Raw genomic sequence first — 25,604 nt, 5'->3', positions numbered from 1 at the left:
ATCACTGCTCTATGCCTGACCACACAAGATTTCAATGGAAAAACTACATCTGTCTTCAGCCTTAAGTGTGTATTGTTAAATAAAGGAGATGCTCTCATATAATCTACAGTCAATGTTAATCTTAGCTTTAATCATAATAGTTACCAATATCAAGGGTGTATGTTTGATGTCATCAACAGCTTACTCATAACTAATAACATAATTTTGATTGTTCACCAACAACTTTGTGTACTTTATGATATAATATCTAAACGGTTAAAGATAATGAGGACATGTCAAGGATCTAAGGGTTTTCAATAACAACATGTGTTTTACTTTAAGAAAGCAACCATACATTGGTGTTGTTTTATTTTCTTTCCTTTTATATTTAATTTCATAATCATTAGTAATTTATGTAGTAGTCATTTGATTTATCATTTATTCTCATTTAATCTATTTGTACTTATTTCCCTGCTCTTGCAGTGCTTGCTACTGTTGTTTAATCTCATGATTGTGTGGTTCAAGGGATGTTTGTCTTCATGAGTTAGAGATGAGAGAATGTGTCCATTTCATGGTTTGTAGCGTCACAGGGAGATGTTGTGAAGCAGTAATTTTCATTGTTTTCCTCTCGATATAATAACACTTGTTGGAATTGTACTGGTCAGACAAAGTGTAACATCTAGATGAAGTCAAAGCATTGAAACGTACACAACTAAGATTATTCAATAAACTCTGCTCTTTTATTATCATGATTTTGTCTCCTGCTTCTGCTCTTCCCAGACTTTCACAGTCAAACTCTCTATATCTTCTGGCAGGGATTCGGCGTCCAGGGTCGAATCTATATCTGATATTTCTGACGTGGAGATCCATCCGGATGAGTGCATCCCACATACTTGTGTCTGTATTTAAAGCGAGGCGTTTGGCAGATCTCAAACAAACCTATCAGTGAGATTAGTCGCAGATTAGGAGCAATGAAGTCGTACATGTCCTGCTGCCTATAGTGACTCTTACAGTGTTTGCTGTCTTTATTGCAGATGAAGATGGTTAGAAGTATTTATACATTTAGCAACAGAAAGACTTTTCATTCAATATTTTATGTAATGCTTAATCCAGCGCTTGTACGTACAAGAACAAAGGTCAAAATAATAAACATCTCTTTAAATATTTTAATTTTTATGTTTTATATTTTTATATATAGTTTTGCTTTGATTAACATAACATCATTAATAAGTAAACATTTATTAGAACGGCTGGTACCAGAAGGGTTGAAGTGGACTCTGAAGCGGCTGAGATGGTCTCTAGATGTTAAGGGATGTGAAGAAGGGTTTGGTTGCAGCTTTTTTTGTGCGTGTGTAGACAGATAATGTAGAACAAGATGAAGGAAACCATGTTTACTAACTTAGAAAAAATCGATTGGGGTCATATAGAGCCCAAAGACCACATAGGAATATACATATTTATAAATATTTCAAAGATGAAAGGGTAACACTTTAGATTAGGGAACAACTTCACTATGAACTAGTTGTTTATTAGCATGCATATTACTAGGATATTGGCTACTAACTATTAATAAGCAGTAATTATGAGTTTATTGAGTGAAAACTCCCAGTTAATAGTGAATATATGTTCCTTAATCTAAAATGTTACCAATTTGCCAGCTCAACTGTGCGAGTTTATCATGAAAAGGAGCCTGTGTGTACACTGGTTTGACTGCACTTTCCTGCAGATGAGATTGTGGCGGCATCTAGTGGCATATGGTGGAGCTGACACTTTTCTGCATGTGAACAAAATGGCATTTATTGTGTAAAAAATAAGTGATGAATAACAGAATAACATGCTGATAACAACATAATGATCATTTGAGAAAAGTAGTTTAATGGCACAAGTCACAACTGTGACACAGCTCACTATTTTATTAAAGTGACTGTCAAATGTGTTTCTGTGCTTTGCTGACATCTTAGCAAACTTTTATAACTACAGTAATCTTGACTTTCACTGTCAGAACAGTCAGCATACACTGTTTTCTTCCCAGTTCATCCTTCCATTGACTCTCTGACAACATCTTGTACAACATAATCAATGAAGGCATGAGATACACTTCCACAAAGTGCATTTTGTAACGGTTTCGACAGAGGTTTATTTACATTGAAAGTCCAAAAATAAAACAACATGTTACAAACGAAATCCAAAACATGAAACAAGCCATGAACAAAAACACAGAAACACTACAGTAGCCATTAGTTTGTGATTGTGTTGAGATTCATAGAGTATTAATAGCGCCCCCTATCATATAACAGTGAAAACACGGAAATGTTTTGTTCAATCATATTTTTTAATTATTTAGAATAGAATTTGAGGGGATTTTATGATACTATGCAATATAAAAAAAATGATTGAGGTATTTTACGGTTTCCTTTTCATCTGCTGCTCGTACCGCATAGTATTTTCTACTCTCAGTATGATTTTAGTGCAATTTCTGACCTACTTATAAAAGTGTGTTGGTGTCTTAAATCAGAATACACATTTTGCATCATTTTCTTTTTACAGTATATGGATCGCAGCTTCTCGGATCTCTGGAGCATTTGGGGACCGCGCCGTGGCAGATGTTGCAGGGGGGTTCACAAACTTTCAAGCACAGTATTTACCCACATCTTAGAAAATGATGTAGGCTACGGATTCATTTTCATTTGCTTTATGGGACGGATGAGGATGTTCATTATAAAAAGCACAGTCCATGGCCATCTCTTTTCTGCGTGGAAACGCTGCCTATCATGTATGGGAGTGAGTTTCAGGGATATGTTGTCTCATAAATAAATACAGTTGAGGTTTAAATGATGTGTATTTATTAATGTGTAAATCATTATGTCATTGCACCACAGAACAGATCCAGCCTCTGATCTGCACGCGCTTGTCCAGTAAATTATATCGGATTAAAGAGGTTAGGGGAACGTTCTCCAACGGTCTGTTCGGGAACGAAAAATTGTTAGCTGGGATATCGTTAAAAGATTAGATCGATTAGTTTACTCCTCATTAATATAGATTTTAAAAACATTTAGGTAGATTATACAATGAATTATAGGCTTATAATTAAAAGATTAACAGTATAATATGTCCGAAAACTGCAATAGACAAAAACATATTGTTTAACACAAAATACTTCTCTTAAACATCATGAAAGTACATTTATTAAATCATCTTTTTATCTCATTAAAGTAGCTAAATCTAAAAAAAAAATGCATGTCTAATTAAAGCTGCTCAAACGCGCACTATAGGGACTTTTAAGTTGAAAAAGTGTTCGCGCGCAGACAGGAAGCGGTAGATCTGTCGCGCATTTCCCTGCTCTGTTCTTCCTGTCTCGTGCGCGTCTCTTCTGCACATCCTATTATCATCATGGTGAGCGATTTTGTGGTTAAATCATAATTCAGCGGAGATATAATGAGTGAGATGTGATTTAGTGCAGCGCGTGTGACGGTAGTGACTCGGTAATGTGATTTTGCCGCGGCATTCGCGCTTTATTCACGCTAAAGAGTGCGGGTTTGTGCGCGGCATGCGCGTGAACTCGAACAATGAGTTCAGCCGACTGCGGTATGATGCTCTAATGGACGTGTTTGCCTTCATCAACACATCTCGTTGTTTTATTTGTTGTGTGATGAGTTTACTCGTGTGTGTTTCGATAGTTTGTGTTGTGATGGATGGTATAAAATAGCGGATCATCGTCAGGGAGTTTCTAGCGCTTTCTGTGGAGGGCGTGGCCACTGACGTCACTGTCCCGAGCATGAGAGTGCAGTTATATTATAATTATGCATATAATTATTAAAATAGTAGTAGCAAGATTTAAGCATGGAAGTATCTAATATTAGCATAATAACGAAATGAATAATAATATTAAAAATCACAGTTGCTTGAATGAATCCGTACTCATTCTAGAAAGCTTTCTAATGTAATTAGTATGAAGAAAATGCCATAATGATGATAATATTTAATCAAAACTGTAGTCACTTGTCTATATTAGACAGGGTTTCCAGAATGACCACGCACTGAGGGACACTGACTGATTCATGGTTCAGATGATAAATGGACACTGACTTCATTATTAATATCAGAAGTGTACATGACATTATGCATGTGCATCAAGCCTTGATCGTGATCATAATATGTGTGTGTGTGTGTGTGTGTGTGTGTGTGTGTGCAGGCGTCTCTATCGATGGCCCCCATGAACATCTTCAGACAAGGAGCGGACGAGGAGAAGGCCGAGACGGCTCGACTGGTGAGACTCGTGCAGTGAACGTGATCATTAATAACCGTGATCATTAATAACCGTGATTATGGCTAACGAGAGCTCTCTCTGTGCTTTCAGTCATCCTTCATCGGCGCCATTGCCATCGGGGATCTGGTGAAAAGCACTCTGGGACCCAAGGGCATGGTACGTGTGCCGGCGGCCGCCCCGTCATGATCATAACCGGTGAATATTGCTGATTAATGACCTCTGACCTCACAGGACAAGATCCTGCTGGGCGGCGGCAGGGACAGTCAGGTGACCGTGACCAACGACGGCGCCACCATCCTCAAGGCCATCGGCGTCGACAACCCCGCCGCCAAAGTGCTCGTGGGTGAGTCTCCGTGTGTGTGAGAGTGTGTGTGTATTCACTATGATAATAATAATAGTAATACAATACATTAACCTTCTGGTATTGTTCATTTGGGGGTCACACTCGTGTTGTTTATGGTCAAAACTTACTGGAGACCTTAATCCTTATAATAATTTCATTTTTATGAAATAACACACTATATTTAATTTGACTAGAGGTGTAATGAAACCCTCATGTCATGATCCGATACATGTCATGATACTGAGCTCACGATATGATATTATTGCTGAAGCTGAACATACAGAATTGTGTTTTTTGACTAATATGCTTGCACTCTGTCATGGTCTAGATATATTTATCATAATGTAAGCCACTTTTTACTGGTAACATCAGACATTTGGCATTTTATTATTTAATTTTTATCAGCACCCACAAATATTGCATTAGTCAACATTATACATGGTAAAATCATCTGTAATACCACTAGCCCTCTGTATGAAGACTGCATATATTCTCTGGTTACTGAGGACAGTTTTTTCAGACATAATTACTTTTATGCATTTGGATTTATATGTAGAGATTATCAAAGACTGGTTTTTGACAAAAGTCTCTCTTTTTTTTTTACATTCTAATCTAATATGAGCATCAGAGTGTGTGTGTGTGCTCTTGATGTTAGTTTCACCCCTTTTTTCTGCGTTGTGGCTGATTTATAGATTGTACCGCACATAAATTGCTCTGTATTTTCCATCAATTTCCTGTGCTGATCACGAACAACACGAGTGTGACTTTTAGGTTTTTTTAACAACCATTTTAGCTTTTTCGAAGTCCACATGTTTTTGTCGTTGACCACATAGCAAGTGAAAGGCCACCATGTTTCATACCGTTCTGATGAAGTTACGATTAACAAAAAATTCAAAATAACTTTTTTTTCTGTCTAAAATGACAGAGCAACACTAGAGATTAATTCCTGTAAAATATTATTCATACATGCGTCATGATGTGGTTGTGTGTCTGCTGAACCTGCGCAGACATGTCGAAGGTCCAGGATGACGAGGTGGGCGACGGCACGACCTCTGTGACGGTGCTGGCCGCTGAGCTGCTGCGGGTACGACTCTCTCACACACACTCACTCACTGTGTTTCCCGCCGGACGCCGCGCAGGCTTGATCGTGTGTGTGTGTTTGTGCCTTAGGAAGCAGAGCTGCTGATCGCCAAGAAGATCCATCCTCAGATCATCATCTCCGGCTGGAGGAAGGCCACGCAAGCGGCCCGTGACGCCCTGAGGGAGGCAGCAGTGGATCATGGGTAATGATGTGTGTGTTAGAACAGTGGTTCTCAACTCCAGTCCTCGCGACCCACTGCTCTGCACATCTTGTATGTCTCCCTTATTTAACACACCTGAATCAGATCATCAGCTCGTTAGGAGAGACTCCATGAACTGAACTGAGTGTGTCAGATAAGAGAGACACGGGTCCCGAGGACTGGAGTTGAGAACCACTGCGTTAGAACATGAGAGGCGTTGGACGTGAGTGTGTGTGATAGCCACGGATCAGATCATTTTTTTGATTGGCAAAAAAAGAGGTATATATATATATGGGCCTTTCTACAGAATTGGTTCAGAGTTGGAAACGTCTTTTTCCACAAATTCCATAAATTAATCCAGTTCAAAGTTACACACCGCATTCGTTATACAAACAAAATATTTTCCTCCATATCTTCTCAATGTGATTGGTGCAAGATGGCGGAGGGGACATGGGCACATCATTTTGGTTTTGCCCTAATTTGTAGGGGTGGGGGAAAAAAACGATTGTTAGCTGTATCGCGATGCGGACGTGGACGATTCTGAATCAATTCACAAATGTCAAAAATCGATTTTCTAAAAAAAATAAAAATAACTTCTAATAACGTAATATAGACGGAACGGCAAAGTAGTCGATTGTCGAGTTCACGCGCATAGGTTTAGTTACCTATGATCACGCATGTGAACTCGACAATCGACTACTGTGGACTTCGACCGAAAACAGGATGTAAACACAGGTATGTGCACTGGCTGAATTAACATCACTTTTATTCATATCTTTCACATCTACTGCAGTCAGATTCACTCGTGTTCACTCTGAAGGAATAACTCACATTGGCTGGGCACTTGTAATGACACATCAAGGATGTTAAGAGCCTAAAAGCAGGTTTAGTACTTGCCCCATTGAAGTCAACAGGGTGCAAATTTTAAAAATAGAATAACTCGGTGTAGGCAACATCGATTTTTGTCGCTGTTCTCTGTATTGACAGCACTCCAAATGTACAAAAAAATGTTAAAATGTTAAAATTGACCGGAGTTCTCCTTTAACTGTATTGACAGATGTCTCTCTATATGGCTCTGGGTTTAGGTAGAGAACTTTAAACTGAAAAAATGAGAAGTAAAAAAAAAAAAAAGTTTATTTAATGTCAGCAAAATATATGCAGATTCCGCGCGTATAAGAGAATTCCGTTTTCATGTGTAAATTCCGTGATTTCGTCCGCGTTTTCCGCATTAAGGAAATCATAGGGCCCTACAAATGGAGCAGTTACATTGTGGTGAGCTCTGCTCACAAGAAAGATTTGAAGCCACATGGGGACCTCTCTTGAGACTTTTGGAAGTTTAACTATGATATATTCTGTAAGCCTTCCGCCTCTATTTATTTATTTTTATTTATTCTTCTCTTTTGGTGAACTAACTGATTCATAAATCAATTATGAATATTGTAATTTGTTTATATTTTCAATAATTAATTTGCATATATTTGCTGACTGAGCCAGTCCAGATGTGTTTTTTCTCTCCGTTGTGTGTTAATGCGTCTTTTGTTGTCCTGACTGTTTTATGCTTTTGTGTTTGTTGATATAACTTCAAAACTTAAAATAAAATAGATTTTAAGTTTTGTTTGGATTAGGGATGCACGATACCATTTTTTTCAGAATCGATCCGATACCAAAAATTCCGAGTGTTGGCCGACATCAGCACAGATATTTTTTTTTTTTTTTTTTTTTTAAATCAAGTACAATTTCTATAACTCTGTGTTGAACTGATAATAAGAACTGAAAAAAAGAAAAAAGAAAATAAAATATATGATCATAATCTGACATAAATGCTATTATAAACTAGATTAGTGGATAATTCAGCAGTAAAATTTAGTCTAGAAAAATCATGAGTGCACAATAATTGTATAATCTGAACAGTTTGTGGAAAAAAAAGTTTTTTTTTTTAACAAATTAGAGACAATAAGTGTAACACTAAATCTGGTAAAACTTTACACATTGCTCTTTGTATGTTGTAAAATACATTCATGAAAAACAAGATAACAAAAATCAAAAATATAAATTATTTTATATATGGCCTACTATAAAATTGAGACATTTTTTAAATGCACAGCTGTTTAATGGGGTAGCAACATATGATAGATAGGACAGAACAAGAACGGCTATTGATAATCTTTCATTGTGTCCCTGTATTATGATATGAAAGGCTCCAGTGTGGCACAAAGCGCTTATGCGCATCCCGAGCGCAGAATGATGCGCTTGAAGCAACATGAGTCGCAGCGCGTCGAGTCGAGTCTGCATTGAAAAGTTTAAAGCACAAAGAAAATACAAATTGATGCGTAGTGTGTTATACAGTATCTATCTATGCAATAGTCTATTCAGCATTTTCTTTTAACAGTTTTAAATGTCAGTTACTGTGCGCGTGAAGAACAAATAGTGCTCTGACTTCACTCCAGTGTTGTGATCTAACAGACACCCGGTAGAAAGTAACATGATTAAGGTACAGCAATAAAGTCCAGCAAGATAAAGTTGTTTTATGCGAAACCCTAGACCTTTATCTACAGATCAAGTATAATAATAGTAACTTTAAATCATCTTGGAGAGAGTTTCATCGTGTTAACTGTCGTAACCGAACGCGACGCGCTGTTTGATGCTGAATGAAGAATGATTGACAGCTGAGGGAAATGTTGACGTGATCTTGAATTTAACGACTTAAATATTCATTTCTATCTCACATTATACTATATAATGGCTTCAGAACACTTTATTGTGCACGAAAACTTCTGGTGCTTTATAATGTTTGTGTGCCTTTTGTGCGGCTTAACAATAACACAGAATACAGTCCCTGACAAAAGTCTTGTCGCTTATCTATTTTGTAGAAACACCTGCTATTAACCTGACTTTTAATTAATCAATTGGTGTTAGAAATAGCTCATATGAAAAGCCAAAACCCTCCCAAATGATGTTTAATGCACTGAAATAAATTAGTTTCACTGAAAAAAGATTTATCATTTAATCAAGACAGAAAGGTCAAATTTTGGCAAGACAAAAGTTTTGTCGCCTATACAGAAATTGAACAAATTTACTGCAAATACAAAAATATGTCAGCAAATCAAGTAGTGGTGCTTTGAGATCCAAATTTAATATCTTGTATGACTTCCATGAGCTTGAAGGACTGCATCCATGCGGTTTGGCAAGGATTCATACAATTTATTGATGAAGTCATCAGGAATAGCAAAGAAAGCAGTCTTGCATGCCTCCCAGAGTTCATCAGTATTCTTCGGTTTCGTCTTCCATGCTTCCTCTTTCATCCTACCCCACATATGCTCAATGATGTTCATGTCTGGTGACTGGGCTGGCCAATCCTGGAGCATCTTGATCATCTTCGCCTTGAGGAACTTTGATGTGGAGATGGAAGTATGCGATGGAGCACCATCCTGCTGCAGAATTTGGCCTCTTTTATGGTTGGGAATATAAGAGGTAGCTAAGATTTCTTGGTATTTTAGACTATTGATGTTGCCTTCCACCCTGCAGATCTCTCGCACACCCCCATACTGGATGTAACCCCAGACCATGATTTTTCCGCCACCAAACTTCACAGTTTTCTGGGTGAATCTCGGATCCATGCGGGCTCCAGTAGGTCTCCTGCAATATTTGCGGCGACTGTGGTGTAATTCAACAGAAGATTCATCTGAAAAATCCACCTTCTGCCACTTTTCCAGCGTCCATCATAGCAGGCTGTGGGCCTTGGCAAATGCCACACGGTTTTTCAATTGTCTTTTGTTTAGTGCTGGCTTCTGGGCACTGATTCGACCATGGAGGCCATTTCGAGACAGAATCTGACAAACTGTTCTGGTTGACACAGGGACTTCAAGTGACCAGGTCTTGTGGAGTTCTGCTGCAGTGGAAAATGGGCTGGCCTTGGATTTTCGAGCCAACAAACGGTCCTCTCGAGCAGTTGTCTTGCGGGGTCTGCCTGACCTGGGCTTGTCAAAAACGTCTCCAGTGTCTTCAAATGTTTTTTTTATCCTCTGTACTTGACGCTGAGACACATTGAAGGTGTCTGCCACATCAGCAGTGGATCTGGTCTTCAGCCTCTTGATAATCAAAACTTTAGTCTCAGGGTGAATCTTAGGCATGTTTGCAGAGGTCTAGTTGCAGTTGATGTGAAGGTCTAGTGTACTGGGGTTGTTTTTATACACACCTGAGACCTAATTGATCCATTATTAGTCACAGGCGAAGCTCATATGACAAGGCGACAACACTTATGTCTTTGCAAAAATTGACTCAATGGGCTTTACCAAGCTGTGAATATTAGAATACTTTTTGACAATTTCGTTTTGCACTGAAACATTATTACAAAAGCTGTTGGGATTAAAATGAGCCATTTCTTGTAAAAAAATCTTGATTAGAAATATATTTCAGCGGCACTTCAGGTCAATTTGTACACAAGCGACAAGACTTTTGTCAGGGACTGTAGTATACGCACAATATCGGATTTGGATCGGCCTCGTCTGACCGATACCCGATCCGGCAAAAATGGCAGTATCGGAGCCGATACCGGTACTGAGTATCGGATCGGTGCATCCCTAGTTTGGATGTGTAAATTGGCAAGACAAAACATGTCCAAATGATAAACTATCCCTCTATGATGGTTAAATTTAGCATTTAATCCGCAAATCACATGCCTGCCGCATCACCATCAACTGCGATCCTCTCCACCCCTAGTGTGTGTGTGAACAGTAGAGGCGGTGGACGTGAGCTTGTGTGTGTGTTTCTCCTCAGGAACGACGAGCAGAAGTTCCAGGTGGACCTGCTGAACATCGCGCGCACCACGCTCTCCTCCAAGCTGCTGACGCACCACAAGGACCACTTCGCCCGGCTGGCGGTGCAGGCCGTGATGCGGCTCAAGGGCTCCGGCAACCTGGAGGCCATCCACGTCATCAAGAAGCTGGGCGGCAGCCTCACCGACTCCTACCTGGACGAGGGTGTGTGACGGACAGCTCATCCTACAGGCTTAATTCACCCAAGCATGAGAATTAGCCCAGGCTTTACTCGCCCTCAAGCCATCCTAGGTGTAAATGACTTCCTTCTTTCAGACGAAAGCTAGTTATTATAGCTGTAAAAGTTTTAAATATGGGAGTTTTTCTTACACTAACGCATCAGAAGGCCTTTATCCGGAGCCGTGGGAATTACTTTAATGATGGATTGATGCACTTTTTTAATTGTTTCAAATGTTGTCCTCCCATTCACTTCCATTATAAATCTTGGATTAGCTAGGACATTTTTTAATAACTCAGATTGTGTTTGGCTGAAAGAAGAATGTCATATACACCTAGGATGGCTTGAGGGAGAGTAAATCATGGGGTAACTTTAATTTTTCGGTGAACTATCCCTTTATATAATAATAATAATTCATGCCTTCAATAAATACTTGCCTTCATCCTGATGATTCAACACCTGTATAAATTACTAGTTTTTCACCCATATAAATTACACCTATATACATTTTTATATTCACCAATAAAATGTTATCAGTCTGTATTTGAACATTTAAAATTATAGATTTTTTTTATTTTGGCAGAATTGTAATGTTTTGAATAGTCTTTAAAATGGCCTTCATTAAGTAATGTTTTGTTTTAATCTTTCTATAAATATAATTTCCCTCATTATAAATGTCATATTTCTTTATTACTTGTGTACAAAATATACTGTTGCAAAACATATCACTAGGTCTCATTATAGTTTTATATTCATTATCTCATCTCAAATAATAATAATGTGTTTGTAAAGTATCAGTAACAACAGGTGTTCAAATTGATCTGTGAAAGTTGTGCGATTGGTTAACGGTGTGTGGCTCAGCCAATCAGAAGGCGGCACACGAGTAGCGTAATGGTCATGTGACCGCTCTTCTTGTTCTTCACAGGCTTCCTGCTGGACAAGAGGATCGGAGTGAACCAGCCCAAGAGGATCGAGAACGCCAACATCCTCATCGCCAACACCGGCATGGACACGGACAAGATCAAGGTATGGCCTCGCTCAGGCACTGAGCGCCAGCACTGACGCGGCACCTTTAACACCAGTAACGTGAGTGTGTGTGTGTGTGTGTGTGTGCCGCAGATCTTCGGCTCCAGGGTGCGCGTGGACTCCACAGCCAAGGTGGCCGAGATCGAGATGGCCGAGAAGGAGAAGATGAAGGAGAAGGTGGAGCGCATTCTCAAGCACGGCATCAACTGCTTCATCAACAGGTGCTGTGACACCACTTTCAGAGAGTGTTATCGGCTGATTTCTGCGGTTTCATTAAGGGCCCAAATTTACCCCCTTAAATTGATATCCAGAGGAATCTTTCCTTTTATAAGGACAGTTTTTTCTAATCTTATTAAATGTGTGCATTTAGGCATTTACGCTGCAGTTTCAATCACATATGCATAAAAAATTTGGAAAACTTAGATGACATAAATTCAGGCTCCCAGTAGGTGTCAGCAAAAAGGCCGGTTCATTCAAGAACGTTAGAGGCTGTCTTTATGAGTGTTTCATTTAGTCATTCACTCGACCATTTCCGTCAAAAATGCAGATTATTGATTATAAAATATCCAGTGTCTGGTTTTACCTTTGTAGAAAACATGGAAACGCCAAAGACACTTTAATTTATCATTTTATTGTGTTTTATAGACCCTTTTACAGTTGGTAAACATGGTGACGTATTTGTGTGGGCGGGGCTTAGCTGGAGGCAGAAAGAACCCTCTGGCCGCTTCACTAACGCTAGTTTGCAAGTTTTGTTAGCTGGTTTTTTTTAACAATGACTGGAGAAAATCCAATTTTGTCTTAATGTGCGAGGTCACTCACTGTCCAGGACCGCGATTGTTATTTGCAAAAGTTAATTTTAACGGACGGAACCAGATGACCGTACACGCTCAGTCAATGGACGATCTGACAGGATTAACATTAACGCTACCTCCGGTTGAGTGGCCTGACTTCTACACCTACCCGATAGAGAAACCGAGGGTAAAGAGAAACTGAGGGCATATAAATCTTTAGATGCCTATAACTATGTGCTGAATGGTCATGTAAAGATTTGTGTGTATGATCCGCAGTTCTGCCTAACCAGCGCCAAGAAGAGTGACACTACGGTGCAATTTTAATGATATGAATATTTTCTAGAAATAAAAAATCCAGATACAGCATACTCATTTTTCATCGATTCTTGTACCCAACAACACAACGAGATGACATTTAATAATAAAAATAATAATTTAAGCTCCTTATTATGTAGCCGAATCTGTGCTGGTTTGTATTGGCCGCCTCCAGTTTTCCGTTTGTTTTGCCTCCAGATAGCGCCGTGACGTAACTGTGACGTCCGCGCAAAAGGGGTCTATTAGACGGATGAGCAACTGTTTAGACAAAACTATGTTGTCAATTGGCTAACGTAGCATAATCAGATAGAGCTTTAACAGATATACAGCATTTCCTCCCATATACAATGTTTTAAAATGAATACTGCCATTTAGCAGCACCAGTCATCCAGCTTTTATTAATATATGAAAGTCTAATATTGATCTAGCTTCCTGCAGTGTGTCTCGTAGCAGCTACGGAGCTAACGCACAGAGTAACATAACTTTAAACACACTCTAATGTCTCTTTAGTGTGATTGTTTTGACCAAGTAAAACCCCAGAATTGTGGATGAGTGTGTGTTTGTGTGTTGTGGATCCTCAGGCAGCTGATCTATAACTACCCTGAGCAGCTGTTTGCCGCCGCTGGAGTGATGGCCATCGAACACGCTGATTTCGCAGGAGTGGAGCGCTTGGCCCTCGTCACAGGTACACAAACACACCGCTGTGAAAACTATCCCAATGTGAGCACTGCCCTGATCCTGATCACCAACTGTGTGTGACTCATTACCTGATCAGACTGGCAAAAGACTCACAGAAGTTACATACAAAGTGTGTTAATTTCAGAACAAAGTAGCGCACTGTTTTTAGCTAGCACTCATTGAGCTGGTTGGTGTGTGCAGGTGGTGAGATCACGTCTACCTTTGACCATCCTGAGCTGGTGAAGATCGGCCACTGTAAGCTGATCGAGGAAGTGATGATCGGAGAGGACATGCTCATTCACTTCTCAGGAGTGGACATGGGTAAGTGCTGGGCAAACACATCTAAGCCCTCGAGTCTTCTCCTTTGTTGACTGCAGATTGATCAGCAGTGTTGTGGTGTTGTGTCATTGATGTGTTCCCGTGTGCAGGAGAGGCGTGCACCATCGTCCTGCGCGGGGCGACGCAGCAGATCCTGGACGAGGCTGAGCGCTCGCTCCACGATGCCCTGTGTGTGCTGTCGCAGACCGTCAAAGAGACGCGCACCGTGTTCGGCGGAGGTCAGTACAGTTCGCCACGCCAGCGGCTCTCTGACCGGTGTCTGCTGGGACGCGCTCTCACGCCGGTGTGCTTGTGTTTCAGGATGCTCTGAGATGCTGATGGCTAGAGTGGTGTCAGATCTGGCCAACCGGACGCCAGGCAAAGAGGCCGTGGCCATGGAGTCCTTCGCTAAAGCCCTGATGATGGTGCGTCACGTTGTGTCAGCTGATATCTGGCTGTTTAGAGATGATCAGTGCAGGGATGCGGAGTTACTTCTACTTAAGGATATATTTCTCCCCTTAAATTGGTTTCCATGTGTATTTTTACCTTTTATGAGTTTTATAAGTTTTCTTAACTTATTAAATACATCATATTTGTAGGCATTTACAGTGCAATTACAATCACATAATGCATACACATTGGAAAAAAGGAAATTATGTGAAACTTAAACCACCAGAAGTTGTCAGTCTTTAATTACGGAGTCATTGAATTATTCACTCAACTGATTCGTTTAAAATTATTAATTAGTGAGTCATTGAATTATCAATTTGTTCAGTTATTAATTAGTGAATCATTGAATTATTCACTCAACCGATTAATATTATTAATTAGTGAGTCATTGAATTATCGATTTGTTCAGTTATTAATTAGTGAGTCATTGAATTATTCACTCAACCGATTCATCCAAATCCTTTAATTAGTGAGTCATTGAATTTTTCACTCAACCGATACGTTTAAAATTATTAATTAGTGAGTCATTGAATAATTCACTCAACCGATTTGTTTAAAATTATTAATTAGTGAGTCATTGAATTATTCACTCAACCGATTCATCCAAAGCCTTTAATTAGTGAGTCATTGAATTATTCACTCAACCGATTCGTTCACATACATGGATTCATTCAGGAATTAAGCAAGAGTCTGTCTGTGTACAAAATTGCAAATTCAAAAGAAGTACCTACTCGGAGAGTAAGTTATTACACCCATCATGTTGCTTTGTCATGTGACCTACTAGCATTATTTGCGAAGTTATGCTATCATTCAGTGGCGAATCCTCTCCTGTTGCCTGAAGGGACAGTTAGGTGTCCACTGGATGTGCGCTTCAGAATGGCTGCTCTTCGCCTACTGTGAATTTGGACACACTACTATAATCGGGAAGTATGTGATGTCAGATAGAGCCCCTGACTGTATGAATGGATCATTAAATCATTCACTCGACCGATTGGTTTCAAAACACTGATTCATTCTGAAAAGAAGCAAGTCACTGTTTTAATGAGTGACTTGATGAATCATTCACTCAACTGATTTGCTATTTTTATTGGTGAAAAGAACAAAAACGGACACTATTGTGTCTAAAATGGCAGTCACTATTAACGTCTTTTGTATTGAACCGTTTGCTGATATTGGGGAAAAACGGCCCGCTCGCCTGTGATGAAGCTTCACTATATCATGTGATGTAAATGTATGTGTAAGTGCTTTTTGTGCCCCTGCATCTGGAGTATTGGGGGCATTTATTAGTTAACCTAGGTGGCACTTAAGCTCCTGTTAGTTTCTGAATGTGTATCGGTGTCTGTTCTCAAGCTTTAAGGCCGCTTGTTGTTGCAGCTGCCCACCATCATCGCTGATAACGCAGGATACGACAGCGCAGAGCTGGTGTCCCAGCTGAGAGCCGCCCATCAGGACAACAAGATCACTTTCGGCCTGGGTAAGACACACACACACACACCTGATGTCAGGCTAGCCCGCGCCTCTGCTCTGACCTTTGACCCTTGACCCGTGCCGTCTGACAGACATGACCCAGGGCTGTGTGGGAGACATGGCGGATCTGGGCATCACTGAGAGCTTCCAGGTGAAGAGGCAGGTGTTGCTGAGCGCAGCAGAGGCGGCCGAGATGATCCTGCGCGTGGACAACATCATCAAAGCTGCTCCCAGGTCAGTGCTCTCAGCTTTATTCATACAGGACACACCGTAGGAGTTATTAGCTGTTTTTGTGCTTAATGGAAATGTCAAGATGGGCTTGTGTCCTTTTTTTTTTTTTTTGTCAAGCAAGTTTTATTGGAAGACAAAAACATTTTTTTTTTACCAATAAATAATAATAAAAAAAACATCCCATACCCGACCTGTTTACATTGACTTGAAAAAGTATGATAAAGAAATGTGCAAACGTTACATTATGTGCTTATATTCTAAAAATGCACATAAACATGATTGAGGCACATCATTTTTTATCTGCTAAGACATGCGCACAAACTGCGATGAGAACAGTTATAGAGAATAAACCCCTGGATGCGCAACACAAACCTCAGGTGACTTTGCCTCAGCTGTGGATGTGATTGGATGACTGGACTAACCAGCGGACCAATGGCATTGCAGCATCTCGGATGTAGCTTTGGTTGTTCTGAAACGCCTGATCTAAAAGTCTGTCAACACCAGCATCCGAACACAAGAGAACGTGACGGCGTTTATCGTGTCTCGTTTGACGCTCTGAGGCACAGCTCCTTTATGATGGAGGTTTCTTCCCTGATTGAAGATTCTAGCATGTTTACTAGATATTTTGCACCAATTTCTTAGGGAGAGACTATTTTGTTCTCGAGCACATGGGATGGAAATGCTTTATGCTAGATCTAATTTTGCTCAGAACTTTGGGTGGAAATCTAAATAAATGATGCAAACTAAATAAAATACGAGTTCAAACTCTGCTCTAAAGAGACAATAGTGTGATAGTCTTAAGTCAGTCTGTGCTGAGACAGAGACTCAGCTGAGAGGTTGAGGTATTTTTGTGTGTGTTGAGTTCAGTAACCGTGTAGAAAACAGCTTCATCTGTTCAGGAGACTCAGCTGAGAGGTTGTTGAGCTATTTTAGCGTGTGTTTAACGTGTGTGTGTTGTTGTGTTTCAGGAAGCGTGTGCCGGATCATCACCCCTGCTGAACACACACCGCTAGCGGCCCGTGTATTTATTGACAGGAAGCGGATTCTCTTTGTTTTGTAGTTTCTTGTGTCGATGCACTTCTCGAGCATGTCTGAATGTCAGCGCTGGCTTTTGACCTTTTGTTTACTCAATAAAAACTGTGACGATCAAACCAAGCCTGTTGTGTTCGAGTCTCTTGCCAAGTCCAGTCAGCTTTATTTCTACAGCGCTTCACACGGGACAGAGTTTCAAAGCAGCTTCACCGGGACAAACAGGGAAATAACTCTGTGATGTGAGACCACTTCAGATTCTGCTGTAAAGAAGCTCTACGTGTTCAGTTACAGTGTTTGTTTCTGAATCTTTTTATGTCCATACAAATATTTACACATTAAGAAAAAATCAGTTGAAATTGAGAGGATGTTTTTTTCCTGAGTATTCCTCGTTTAAATGATTCATTTGTAGGTCATGCATAAATATAATAAACCTATTACATATTTCTACTAAACCTAAATAAACTGTGAATCCCGCTGGATCTGTGGTGCTCCTCATCGAGCTGCTTTAGGCGAGAGTTAATCAACATCCAATAAACCAACGTCTGGTTTTCAGGAGATGAACATCTTCAGCTTCTTGCATAGGCCTACTACTAGTTTTCATATCGTAAACATTGTGATGGTCTTTTTCTTTGAGCGTGTTCTGTGCAAACACCAAGTGCTGAATTCCTGTTTAATTTTGGGGAAACCGGAAAGGGGAATAAGCATCAGGAATAAGGTTTATATTTCAGAGAAATTTAGAAAAGCACAGTAATGTTAGCTGTTGTACTTGTGCTTGTGTCCTAAGCTCTCGTGTCTTCACCTCTGGTCTGTTTGCTGAGTGTTAAATCAACACGTGAAAGGGCCGCGGTGACCTGACATCTGCATTTAAACATCGGCTGGAGTCACTGCGGCCCTGAGTGAGCGTTTGATCGAGAGCACCATGAGGACCGGTCTGATCCTGCTGGGGCTGCTGGGCTTTGTTCAGAGTCTGGTGAGGTAAGAACAACACGCTTCATTGCTTTGACTCTACTTTCTGATTAAAACGGGCTTACCTGCTCACTACTACTACAATAAATGCCCATGAATGATCATATTCTGAGTGTTTCAGCCATGATTTAACTATGGTTTTTACAGTGAAATCATACTAACTATAAAGACAATCATGTTTTTACCACATAATTGCAGTATAACCATTATAACTACAAAATTAGCCATGGTTTTAACTATGGTTTAACTATACATTGTTATTAAAACCATATAGCTGCAAGATTAAGAAATGGTTTCAACTATTTTGTAGAAAAACTCTAATAAACACAAAACTAAATACGTTTTCTAGTATGTGAACTGGGAGAAATTAATCATTATTTCAGAAAGAAAACTGTTTTTTACCAAATTTAAAAAGACTTGTCACTTCTGAAATCAAAGAAATTGTGAAGATTAAAAAAAAAAATACAGTAACAAATGTATTGCTCGTGTTACTTAATACTTTAATGTTAACTAATGAACCTTATTGTAAAGTGTTACAAAAACATTTTGTTTCCCAAATCTAAAAAGGCTTTTATAGTCACTTGAAAGCAAAAGAAATTGAGAGTTTATCACAGATACTGTACAACTATTAGGCCACAGAATGCCCAGTCATTCTCAATACGAGAGTAATTTCTGAGAGATGTGGTGGTGACGAGGTGTTGTCCCGTCCCAGGGTGCCGTTGAGTCGCGTGCCCCCGCTGCGGGGTCGCCTGCGCGCCGCCGGCCAGCTGGAGGAGTTCCTGCGCGAGCACCAGCCCGACGCCTTCTCCCGGCGCTACTCCCACTGCTTCCCCCCCGCTCAGCACTACCTGCGCACGGGCGGCAGAGCCAAGGAGAGACTCTACAATTACATGGACGTGAGCCGAGATCTGTGTTCATCTGCTGTCACACGCGCCTGAAATCACGCGTTCAGAAGGGTCCCAGACAGCAACATAGTGTCGGCCCAGATCCGGGGTACCAGTGTACCTAATGTGGGCCTTCACTATGTTGCTGTCTGGGGTAACGGGGTTTGATGGTAATGGGGCTGACCGTTTTAGTTTAATAATGTCAGGAAAGATGCTTCTTAGAACGAGTGCTGATGTTTCTACAATTATCAGCTGTTAACTTTAAATCATGAGGGTTGACATCTTAAGATGGTCTTCATCCCATCTTGACTGGTAAAAAACACCAGAGATGTTAAATTATCTTTAAAACATTCGCGTCTTCAAAGGATCATGACATTATTACTTTTTATTATTTATGGAATATACAATATATTTACAAGACAATGCATAACAATGGCAGCATTTAAGTCTTTTAAATAGTACACTATCAACTAAAATTGATATATTTATAGAGATATGGAATAAATGCAACAACAACAAATCCCAAACTCAAAAGTTTGTGGTCGGTAATTTTTTTTTTATGTTTTTTTGAAAGAAGTCTCTGTTCAACTGGATATATTTAATTAAAAATATAGTAAAACAGTAATGTTGTCAAATGTTATTCCAGTGTAGCCTAAAACAGCTGTTTTCTATGTGAATATATAGTAAAGTGTAATTTATTCCAGTGATCAAAGCTGAATTTCCAGTATCATTACTCCAGTCTTCAGTGTCACATGATCCTTCAGAAATCATTCTAATATGCTGATTCGATGCTCAATAAACATTTATGATTGTTATCAGTGTTGAAACTGATACTTTTTTTCAGGATTCTTTGATGAATAGGAAGTTCAAAAGAACAGCATTTATCTAAAACAGAAATCATTATAAATGTCTTTACTGTCACTTTTGATCCATTTAATGCATCTTTGTTGAATAAAAGTATTAAATTCTTTTAAAAAGGCCAAAGATTAAGACTGAAACTGGCTTTGAATCATGTGTTGTGAAGGCGCAGTTCTTCGGTCAGATCAGTCTGGGTAAACCGGAGCAGAACTTCACGGTGGTGTTCGACACGGGATCCTCTGACCTCTGGGTCCCGTCGTCCTACTGCGTGAGCCAAGCGTGCGGTAACTAACACACACATTCACCCGCGTTTAATGTGTGAACTGCCGTGTGCTGATGAAGTGACCTGGCTGTTGTTTACACAGCGATGCACCACAAGTTCAAGGCCTTTGAATCGAGCACGTACGCACACGACGGACGAGTCTTCGGCATCCATTACGGCTCCGGTCACCTTCAGGGAGTGATGGCCAGAGAACAACTGAAGGTATTCGTTCACACTCAGCCCTAAAAGGCCATTTCTGAGGTGGACTGGCTCTCATGATCCTCAGTGGCCTCACTTTGGCAATAACTATATTGTATGAAAATATCTTGTTTGGGTTCAGGTGGGCTCTGTGAGGGTCCAGAATCAGGTGTTCGGTGAGGCTGTATACGAGCCGGGCTTCTCTTTCGTCCTGGCTCATTTTGACGGGGTTCTGGGTCTGGGTTTCCCTCAGCTGGCAGAGGAGGTCGGCTCTCCTGTGTTCGACAGCATGATAGCGCAAGGCCTGCTGGATGAGCCCATCTTCTCCTTCTATCTCAAGTAAGAAATCACCACAACATCACTTACTGATCCACACTTTGATGCTTTTTAATGAAATCAGGAACTTGGACACTGATGCTATGGCAATGGACTAAGGGCCAGATTTACCAACAGCTCGCGCAAACGTAAACCCAGGATTTACTAAAGACATGGAGTGAAAAATTAGGCGTGGACCGGTATTTGTGCGACTGACCTTATTGCATATGCATTTGTAGGAGTCTCACTTTCAGACACAAAATGTCTGGCAGAAAAGTATTGAAATGAAGCATGTAATGGTGATTAATGAAGGTTTGCGTTATGCTTGAGGCTTTACACGGGTTGTATGCTGCATTTGTCTAGTCAATGACACTGACTCTTAAAATATGCCAGTAAGAGACTGCAGTTCATAAATATACCCCGGATTAATTGTTGACCCCAGGTAAATTATGAGCAATGTGAAACATGAATCTAGATAACCCAGGATTGTGTTTACTCAGGGTTTACAATGACCAATGTAGTGTTGAACTAGGTTTTATCCATGGATGCTGCAGGTTATGTGATTCAGCCTGTAAAATGGTGTCATATTCTCAGATGTTTTGTTACGGGATGCAGAGAATATTAAGTAGAGAGGATCAGTCTATTCTCAAAGATCATGGGATTGTAAGCTCGCGCTCGATCGGCCCAAAGTCCGGCATCCGACCAGCGCGGAAGGTCTTTACGTGTTACTGTCCTTTTCTCGAGGCAAAGTATTTTTTGATTAAATGCAATACATTTGAATATGTATTCTCTCGTTATTTCATCTGACTCCATAAATGAAAAGGTTTTAATGATATCTGTGGATCATTAATTGTGAGCGAATGTTTGACTATTCCTTTTAACTCTTTAGTAAAATAATGTCAAAGTCAGTTACAATAATCAAATGTAACAATTTATTATGTCAGGTAAATGTATCATGCCAATTTCATAATCATTTCAAAGATAATCAATACAAAACATCAAATTCTCTGGTGAAGAGGTAGCTTTGTAAGTCAGTTATCCATAAACTCTTAAAAACCTTATTACCTTTTGTTTTACTTATTTGGAAATGAGACATTTGTACCAGTCACACTGTGATATTTTAAATGATACCAAACATGAAAAATATTCTGTGATAATCATTCACATTAAACTATACATTTTCTTGGGTGAATTCAGGTGATCATCTGAGCATGAGAGAGAGGGGGTGAGGGGAGAGGGAAAGAGATGTAGATTAGATGACTCGGAGGTGAGACTTTAGTCTCGATGGTGCACGAGGAGGAGTTCAAATGGTAATTTCCAGAGAGGTCCTTTGTCCTCTCAGGGTCTGGTCGCTCTTTAAACAGACTGTCCGGCATTTTGTAGTTCTTACAGGATAAAGAGAGTTCCTCACGAGGACATGCAGAAAGGGTTTTCTTTCTGGTTCTCAAGAAAGATGGAGGGAATGGATGCAGTTCGGTCTCCATGTTATTTGTGTACACGGTCGTCGAGGGTGGTCTGGTATTGTCGTATTCCAGTAGCGTAATGGTCATGTGATGGCACTTGACAAATCAGGGAGCGAATGTGGGCCTTCGTTTCAAAGTCTCAATTTTGGTCCGTCTACAGTGAAACACAACCCCAGATTTCTCAAGCTAAAACTGCAGCGTTTCCAAAACTCTCTGTTTTCAAGGGTTGAAAGCTCTGGTGTAGAGTGGCGCCAGGCGTAACCGTAGCCGAAGTTATGCGTGTTAAAACGAAAATGCTCTAGTGTAAACAGGGCCTTAGGTTCCCTGAAAGAGGGAATGAGACGCCGCTCACTGTTATTCATCAGGGGAGGGACTTGTGTTGCAACTCTATTCAACAGAAAACAGTCCTGTCGAAAGATTAAGCCAGATTTGAAGCTTGTGACACATAAATGCGCACATCAACCGATCGCTTTATTTAGCGTTCATGTAAACACTACGTTTGGATTCATCAATCAGAATGATTTCACCCTACAGGGTTCCCATAATGTCTTCTGACGTCTCGTTCATGAACATGATCATCAGGTTTTCTACATGTCACCCCCAGAGACATTCTCACATTCATGTTCATTTATCCGTTTGATAAGGTAACACTTTATTTCGACAGTCCACTTTAGACATTCTACTAACTATTAGTAACTTTGGAGCTACATGTCAACTCACTATCATTAGCGTATTAGTAGACTGTTATGGTTAGGTTTTAGGGTTAGGGGAATAAGTTGACTTGTAAGGATAAGGATAAACTTTATTTGTCCCCAAGGGGAAATTTGTCCTGGGCAAGGTGCTACAATACAACACACAACACAATACACAACACTGTATACACAGTACACCAATGTATAAAAAATAAATAAAATACAAAATAAATAAAATACTTAACACATTTAGTTGCTACTGCTAATGTGTAAAGGTGCATTGCTCCGGGTCATATTCAGCAGTTTTACTGAGGCAGGAACAAATGAAAACTTCAGTCTATTATTCCTACATATTGGCATTCTCAGTCTCTTTCCCGATGGCAGCGGCTGGTATTCACTAAAAAGAGGATGTTCAGAGTCAGTACTAATACTCGTTGCTTTCCTCATCATTGCCTCTTCGTATAGAGTCTGTATGGGTTCATATTGTTTTAATCCTATGACTTTCATGGCTGTTTTGTGAATATGGATCAATTTGCTTTTCAATTGAACAGACAAATTTCCGAACCAGACTATAATTCCATAACGAATAAGACTTTCAAGTGTGGCTCGATAAAAAACAAGTAGAATGTCACTGCCCACCCCATACAGTCTTAATCTTCTTAAAAAGTACAGCCTCTGTTGTAGTCGTGTACACAGACTGTCAATGTGTGTCTTCCAACAAAGAACATTGTCCATATAAAACCCCAGGTATCTATAAGATTTAACTTGATGTATCACTGTGTCTTTAATAATCACACACTTATCTTCAGATACATTTCTTGGGTCAAGGACCATTTCTTGTGTTTTTTGTACATTTAACACAAGACAGTTCTTGTCACACCACTGAGTGAATTGATCTATTTCACTATGGTAAGATGATAGGTCCATATCCTTGTGTAAAAGACTCAGAATAACAGTATCATCAGCATATTTTATAATACTATTATTCTTATGTTTGCTCCTGCAATCATTTGTATACAAAGCAAAAAGCACAGGTGATGACACACAACCTTGAGGCACTCCAGTATTACTGTATCTCACTTCAGAAAATATTTCATTGACTCTGACCTGCTGAGTTCTATTACTTAAAAAAGAGTAAAACCATTTAATTAAAAAAGCACTGACACCCATGCCGCACAGCTTCTCCAAAAGCAGATGTGTCTGCACAGTATTAAATGCTGAACTAAAATCAACGAATAAAATACGAGCATAGGCTTTAGTATCCTCAAGATGCTTAGACACAAGATGAACAATGCTAAGAACAGCATCCTCAGTACTTCTATTCTGTTTATAGGCAAACTGGCAGGTATCCAATTGTGACTTTACTTCTTTTTCCAGCAATGCAGTTACGATTTTTTCAAAACACTTCATGACATTTGAAGTTAAAGCGACAGGGCGAAGATCATTATTTGTTCTAGCACCAGGTTTTTTTGGAATTGGTATTATATAAGACTTTTTCCACAATGCTGGTACAGTATGGGTATCCAGAGATCGCTGAAATAAGGGACACCATGCTATTGCAAGCTCCTCAGCACAGTTTTTTAACAAAAAGGCTGTTAAACCATCTGGCCCAGTAGCCTTGTTAGTGTGCAAGCGCTTAAAAAGGTGCTGCACCTCACGTGGGTCTACTTCTACCCCAGGGGTCTCTTTATTATCAAACACTGATTGCAATATGCTATGATCCTCGTCTAACTCGTTTTGTACCTCAAATCTCAAATAAAAATCGTTTAGTTCATTTGCTCTCTGTAAAGTATCTAATGTTATAGTATTTTTCTTAGCAGGATTCATATTAGTTACTAATTTCATTGTTTCCCAGAGTTTTTTTGTGTTAGAAGTATAAAAACTATATTCCATAGCTTGCCTGTGCTGTTCCTTTGCTTTTTTCAACTGATATTTTAATTCTTTCTGTGCCACTAATAGTCCTAACTTATCCCTGTTCCTAAATGCCAGCTTTTTTTTATTAATGCACTCTTTAATGTCCTTTGTAATGTAGGGCTTATTGTTAGGATAAACAACTACATCCTTTTTTCCTACTACATTACCAACACAGAAATTAATATATTCAGTCATTGTGTCGGTGGCCTCATCAAGCTCTAATTGATAAAATATGGACCAATCTGTGCACAAAAAACAACCCTTAAGTGTTTCCATGGAATCCTCTGTCCATATATTAACGGTTTTGTACTCTGGTTTTTGTGACTTAAAAACTGACCTATAAGAAGGAATCAAATGTACAACATTATGATCCGAATTACACAAAGGGGGCTTTGACTTCGCTATATATGCATTTTTAACATTACCATAACATTTATCCAAGATTTTCGTTTTCCTGGTGTCACAGCGCACAAATTGTTCAAAACCCGCTAACACAGATTCTACTTTACAATTATTAAAATCACCCAAAAAGAAAATTGGGGCTCCAGGTGAGCGCTGAAGCTGCTCATGTGCACACTCAGCGATGCATGCGGCAGCTTTACCTGCATTGCCCTTTGGCGGAATATACACTGCACATATGATGACACAGCCGAATTCTCTTGGCAAATAATGTGGTCTAAGTGACAAACAAAGCAATTCGATATCAGGGGTGCACATCTTGGATCTTACTGTGTGTTGTTTACACCATCTGTCACATATGTACATACAAACTCCTCCTCCTTTCTTTTTTCCGGACTCAATGCAGCGATCTGCACGCACCAGCGTATATCCATCAAGTTCAAGAAGTGAATCTGGAATTCCCCCGTGAAGCCAGCTTTCCGTA

The 25,604-nt window shown here is 39.8% G+C and overlaps 2 protein-coding genes across 4 annotated transcripts; both read left to right on the top strand.

Moving 5' to 3' along the window:
- Window positions 1–3,252: 3,252 nt before the first annotated feature.
- On the top strand, window positions 3,253–17,288 carry cct2 (chaperonin containing TCP1, subunit 2 (beta)). Of its 3 annotated transcripts, XM_081362653.1 has the most exons (16): window positions 3,253–3,372; window positions 4,172–4,246; window positions 4,337–4,402; window positions 4,478–4,589; window positions 5,597–5,673; window positions 5,760–5,872; window positions 10,646–10,848; window positions 11,787–11,887; window positions 11,981–12,108; window positions 13,575–13,678; window positions 13,873–13,992; window positions 14,100–14,228; window positions 14,311–14,414; window positions 15,814–15,913; window positions 15,999–16,140; window positions 17,106–17,288. In XM_081362653.1, the coding sequence occupies exons 1-16, from the start codon at window positions 3,370–3,372 to the stop codon at window positions 17,134–17,136; spliced, it is 1,608 nt and encodes a 535-aa protein (XP_081218779.1). In that variant the 5' UTR covers window positions 3,253–3,369; the 3' UTR covers window positions 17,137–17,288. The 3 variants fall into 3 exon arrangements, with proteins under 3 accessions (XP_081218779.1, XP_081218781.1, XP_081218780.1); XM_081362655.1 differs by lacking the exon at window positions 13,873–13,992 and having other exon boundaries at window positions 3,289–3,372; window positions 13,575–13,638; window positions 14,159–14,228; XM_081362654.1 differs by lacking the exon at window positions 13,873–13,992 and having other exon boundaries at window positions 3,289–3,372; window positions 13,575–13,638; window positions 14,153–14,228.
- Window positions 17,289–18,066: 778 nt separating this feature from the next.
- Window positions 18,067–20,680, top strand: nots (nothepsin; the record flags this gene model as incomplete). Its single annotated transcript, XM_081362984.1, has 5 exons — window positions 18,067–18,144; window positions 18,848–19,031; window positions 20,044–20,161; window positions 20,243–20,361; window positions 20,480–20,680. Exons 1-5 carry the CDS (start codon window positions 18,089–18,091, stop codon window positions 20,678–20,680), a joined length of 678 nt encoding a protein of 225 aa, XP_081219110.1. The 5' UTR covers window positions 18,067–18,088.
- Between the last annotated feature and the right edge of the window lie 4,924 nt (window positions 20,681–25,604).

The sequence above is a fragment of the Scardinius erythrophthalmus genome (assembly GCF_964197995.2).
Source record: "Scardinius erythrophthalmus genome assembly, chromosome: 4".
NCBI lineage: Eukaryota > Metazoa > Chordata > Actinopteri > Cypriniformes > Leuciscidae > Scardinius > Scardinius erythrophthalmus.
This window is presented reverse-complemented; position numbering and strand designations above follow the sequence as displayed.